This window comes from Mustela erminea, chromosome 7 (assembly GCF_009829155.1).
Source record: "Mustela erminea isolate mMusErm1 chromosome 7, mMusErm1.Pri, whole genome shotgun sequence".
Lineage (NCBI taxonomy): Eukaryota > Metazoa > Chordata > Mammalia > Carnivora > Mustelidae > Mustela > Mustela erminea.
This window is the reverse complement of record NC_045620.1, coordinates 71,055,331-71,061,057: the sequence shown is the minus strand read 5'-3', so window position 1 is coordinate 71,061,057 and position 5,727 is coordinate 71,055,331. Positions and strand designations below refer to the sequence as shown.

At 37.8% G+C, this 5,727-nt stretch overlaps 1 protein-coding gene across 27 annotated transcripts in view; it reads left to right on the top strand.

The window, feature by feature from the left end:
• NRXN1 (neurexin 1) overlaps positions 1-5,727 on the top strand; it is a 1,166,070-nt gene that overhangs the window by 446,861 nt on the left and 713,482 nt on the right. For all 27 annotated transcript variants that reach the window (XM_032352097.1, XM_032352096.1, XM_032352106.1 and 24 more), the window contains one exon: positions 786-947. In XM_032352097.1, coding sequence (XP_032207988.1) covers positions 786-947 — 162 coding nt within the window. The remainder of the gene's footprint in view (positions 1-785; positions 948-5,727) is intronic.

The window sequence follows — 5,727 nt, the reverse complement described above, 5'->3', positions numbered from 1 at the left end:
TCAGCCAGTCTCTAACCATTCATGATGCATGGCATGCACACCTGGTTGGGGAATGTCGGAGATGCCACACCCACTCATCCTTACGTCATCACAAAGCAGTTTTTTTCTTTTCTTTTCTTTTCTTTTTCTGTTTTTCTTTTTTTTTCCCCCTTTGGTTCTCCCCGTTTTCTTTCCTTTCCTTTCTGAACTGTACTGTCCCTCCTGCATGTGCACATCCGCGTGTGCTGCTTCCACGGGTTGTTTTGCCTTTCCTCCCCTCTGGCATGGACTTAGGCACTTGCATGCTGAACAACTGCTGCTCAATAGTGCAAATAGTGACGTTGCTGGAAATAGCTTGCGCCTTTTATGTTAACAAGGTGCACGTTGTGATTAGTTAATAACAGACGACTAAACTTTACTAATATGTACACCAGCAAAACTAACCTAGGAAGCATTTTACTAACACCATTTTTGTGTCTGCTGAATAACTTTTGAGTTGCAGTAGGGATGATGCTGACACTAGTTCAATAATCAGTTAACTCTCTAACTAGTTTAGATCGTTTAGGGCTAGTTGAATAGAATCCAAGAATAAACTTCAAACAGACATGAAAATGGGTTCCGCCATAGGTCTAAAGATAAAAACCAAACAGAAAAAAAAAAAAAAAAGGCAAAAAAAAAAAAACCAAAAAACAAAAACAAAATGAAAAAAAAAATAAAACAAAACAAAACACAAAACAGGCATATCCCAGGATTACAGTATCTAGGTCTGAGTATAGCGTGTCCTTTCCCTGTGCTTTGTTATCTAGGTGACAATATCAGTGGATGGGATTCTTACCACAACGGGCTACACGCAAGAAGATTATACCATGCTGGGGTCTGATGACTTTTTCTATGTTGGAGGCAGTCCCAGCACAGCAGACCTTCCAGGGTCACCAGTCAGTAACAACTTTATGGGCTGTCTCAAAGAGGTAAATATCACTGTCACCAGAATCATTCCTAATCCATGATCCCATCATTTCAGATCCGGACTGAGAGCACCTTTGCTGAAGACCCAGTGTTTGCGGAGTCAAAGGGCACAACCTTAAATTCAGTATTCTGCTGTTGATGGTATAGGGTTGGGGGAGGGAGGCAGCTCATGGGACATGATGAAGGAAAGAATTGCCTCTTCTTTCATAGTCTGTAAGTAAGTCACAGTTGAGTTCTGCATGGGAAGTTGTGTACTAGCTATAAAGCAAAGTGAAACAAAGAAAGGCAGGAGCTAGAGTTAAGTTCAATACCTTGCTCATTTTTACTTAAGTGTCTTAGATGTTTTTAATACAGTGGTGTCTTGTTTGATCATTACAAGAAAAAAGAAGAAAAAAATTAGGAAACAAGAGAGAGGTTACATCAAACAAAAACAAAATGAGTCTGTGTGATGAAATAATTTTGTTCTTATGTTTGAAAAATGTCCCAAAGGAAGTGAAGCTGTTTCATTTAAGATCTGATGAGCACACTTGATATTTATCTGAACAAAGCTATCAGGCTAAAAGATATCAGTAATTTCATCCCTCGTACTCAGCTGTCCTTATCTGTTATAACTCTTGATAAAATTAGAACTTGTCAGGGTATGGGGAAAAAAGACTGAGAAGTCCTTGAATTTCAACTTATATTAATTTTTTTATTTTTTATTTTTGGCCATGAATCCTGCCTATTTTCAGTCAGGTAGAACTCAGTTTCTTTTGGCTGCTAGAACCAGAGATTTCTCTTGTATTGTATGGCTGCCATTTAATGGTGTAAACCTCCAAAATGTAAAGTGTAATCAGTCAGTTTATGAGTGATTAGTCATGGGTGCTATTGGTAAGCAGTTACATACTTTGGTTTATTCTGAAGAAAATCCTCCAGTCGTATAAACTTGATTCAGGTAAGCATCAGTGAAAAACAGCCACTGCTTACCATACTCTTACCTCCCCTCCATGTATGGGAACATACTGTATGGGCTAGTAGTGGCTTGATATAGAAAAATCCTAAGAAGAATTTGAAAATGCTCATTTTAACAAAGACAAGGAGATGCAGTTCTGAAAAGTTGAATTTAACCATACTTTGTTGGGGGAGGGGTCAACAGCCTCCCACTTTCACCCTTTATAAATATGTAGTATGACCCAAGACTATGCTAAGTTCTGTGGGTATAATAAAATAATTATTATTTTCATTATCATGATAATAGCACTGGCATTTTTTGAACTCTTATTTTGTGCTGGATGTTGTCCTAAGAGCTTACAGGGATCTCTTCAATATAGGTAGTCATTTTATCATCTGCATTTTTCAAGGGATGTATCAGGTTTTGGAGCAGGTAAGTTTCTTGATCAAGTCTCATAGCTAACAACTATCAAGGCATAGAGCTTAATCAAATGAGTCCAATGTCAGAGTCTGTTGTGCTCTTAACTACCATAATATACAGTGTCCCAGCAGACACCTTTGTTTTGGTCCCTGCCATGGAATATTGTGCAAACTCTCAAGCTGCTTACAAACTGAAATGGCTCTTAGAAATGTGTAATGGACTGTGAGGGATGAGGTATTAAGTTGTGTGGCAGAGTTATATCCTTTGGAGTCGGAGAGAATGAAATGAGTGAGAAATTTAGTAGACACGGAAGATACACAGAAGAGTAAAAATGTGAGAATCTTGATGGATGGCTATGGTTTGGATAGGCAGGGGATAGAGAACGTGTTTCCGATTAGGGAGAAACATGGTAAAAATAAACAAAAACCAAAAACCCAGAAACCAGACCTTATGATAAGATGCCTACAATCCCCTTCCGGGAAAGGGAATTGTGAAGGGGGGGGTGGGGGCACAGAAACCACACTGCCACTCACCCACCCACCCCATTTCCTCACTTTCACTGTGAACAGGACAGCCTACAATTAGCTCCTAGGCCCAGCTTCATCTGTGGAAAGTCAGTCCAGCTGTGGCCTAGGGAAAGGAAAGGGGATCTAAGAATCTTTAGCAGAAACATGATGGTAGCTAAAGAGCTCTTTTGGCTATCCAGTAAAAACATGAGATTTTCTGCTGTGAACACCCTCAGCTGAACCTTGTCGTCTTCCGACAGTTCAGTGTGGCAGGATGACTTTTTGAGTGTAGGAAGCCTCAGTGGATTGCCGTGATCTGAAATGAGAGTGTCAGATTAAACTGTGTGTCAAATTAATGTTGTAACGTTTAAATGTTAATGAGTGGTAGATAGATTTTAGAACTCATCTATTTTTATTTGGTTTTTGAATCGCAAAAATCACTATAGCACAGACAAGCCAAGTGGTCTTCCATGTGACATTCAATTTACCCCTACTGAGCCCGTACAATGCAGGTTCACTCTGGTCATTATCTTTACAGGTTTTGGATTGATACCGCTCCTCTCTGTTCCTCTTTATTGATTGGGCACCTCCCTTGTGTCTCTCGCACAGCCTGGGGGATGTGTGGGGCAAGTGCTGCCAGGTTTGGGGGGTTTTGTTTTTTGTTTTTATTTTTTTAACTGTTGTTTGTTTTGTTGTTTGTTTGTTTTGTTTTTTGGGTTCTTGTTTTTTGGTTTTTGGTTTTTTTTTTTTCTTCTTCTTTTTTATATTTATTTATTTATTTATTTATTTATTTATTTTATTTCCAGCATAACAGTATTCATTATTTTTGCACCACACCCCGTGCTCCATGCAATCCGTGCCCTCTATAATACCCACCACCTGGTACCCCAACCTCCCACCCCCCGTCCCTTTTTTTGTTTTGTTTTGTTTTGTTTGAGGTGTTATCTCCCTCACTTTATTCCTTCCTGACACAGTAGAGGGTAGAAAGGTACAGGGATAATCAGCCTATAAATCAGAACATACCTTACTTGGAGGGTTTTGGGATGGGTCATAGGTTTTGTCCATGTCTGAATTACTGTTTATTTAGAACGTCCTGCTCTTCTTACTTCTGAAACAACACTGTGACACGGTATCATAGATTTGGAGTTAAACCACTTTGTTTTAGGTAGATGAGTTCTGTAGAGTTACTGAAAAGAGGGGAACATGCCCATCTTCCTTCTCATCGCATCTCTTAACACTAAGTCCATGTACGCCTTCCTTAAGCTTATATAAGCTTTCTGCCCTGGAGCACATTGCGTGTCTAAAACCTTAATTAGGGTTTCATTTACGGCTCATAACAATTTGTTTTTCAATCTTTTATGTAATCCTTTTTAGGATGACCAGTCCTGGGGGGAGATGCTAGTAACACCATGTCTGAAATTATAGAAGAAATTTTAGGGTGTTAGATTAAGAAGGATCCTGGAAATCATTCTCTAAATCCAGTATCCTTATTTTGGAAACGGAGAAACAGACCTAGAGAAGTTAGCTGACCTATCCAAGCGCAATGAAAGGGTAACAGAAGTAGTGCACACAATACTGTCAGAGAAAATCGAATTTTTGAATGACTGTCTCTGTTCTATTGTAAACCATGGCCTCAAGACAAAAGTAAAGATGGCTTACCATTCTCACTAATTCTCACCTTCATTCTTTAAGGATTAAAGTATAGGGACGCCTGGGTGGCTCAGTCAGTTGAGTGTCTAACTCTTGATTTCAGCTCAGGTCATGATCTCAGGGTCGTGAGATGGAGCCCCATCCCTGCTTAGGATTCTCTCTCTCCCTCTCCCTCTGTCCCTCCCCACTCATGCTCTTTCTCAAAAATTAATTAATTAATTAATAATCAAGATTAAAGTGGAAAAAAGAAGACATTACTCAACATGATGAAACAACCCCTAATCTAATGTTCATTAAAAGCAGTTAAGGCTTTCCCCATATGGTATTTGATAGTGCCTATTTGAGATGAAACTTGGCTTGTATGCAGAGCAGTGAACCCTCATTAAGAAAAGTGTTATTATATTTTAAAATAAAGTAAATAAAATTTTATGTTATCTTTTATTTTATTTTTATTTAATTTCAAAATAAAGTAAAATTGGTTTAACACAATTTGAGAAAACCTAACCTCAGTTTGTTTAAAAAAAAAAAAAAAGAGGGAAACATGAATGGCCAGGAATTTATGATAAGACAATCGAAGTAGGTTTTTTAAAATTATTTAAATTTTCATCAGAAATAAATCAAAAAGTCTTTAGAGAAATGTTTGAGTTCACTGAAAATCACATTCAAGAATATATATTTGAGAAAAGTTAAAGGAAAAAAATTGTAAATAATAGATTACCATTATATAGGTCACATCTATGAAATTCCTAGAGGATGATAGGTCTTTAAAGACATGCTTTATAAATCCAGTTTTTACAAAAGGAATACTAATCGTGCTTTGGCAGAAACATTTGTTTATATTTGCATTTTTTATAGCATTGAGTAAAAGCTGAAATATATGTTGCTTAAGAATTATTGATCATTTTAGTTAAATATAATTTTTCTGGCAAGCAGTTTTTGAGTGACCACTGCACCAGGAAAGGGAATTGGAGGAGCGTGCAGAAAGATAAATCACATCGGTGAGGAGCTTGGAGTCTGTCTGAGGATACTTACTGCCCTGCCCATTTACTTTAAGCTACTTGGGAAAGCATTTTAATGTATAAATGTATCACAGTTGCTTCCTGGGTGCTCATTAGGGATTTTTTTTTAATCTTCAAAAATAGATGAAAATCCCACCAATATGTGTTTCTGTCCCAATATTTTGACCATGAAGGCTTCTGTAGTAAATGACTTACAAGGAAGGGTCATGCCACTCCCCCATTAATTTTGCATTAGAATCTACTCTCCCTATTATGC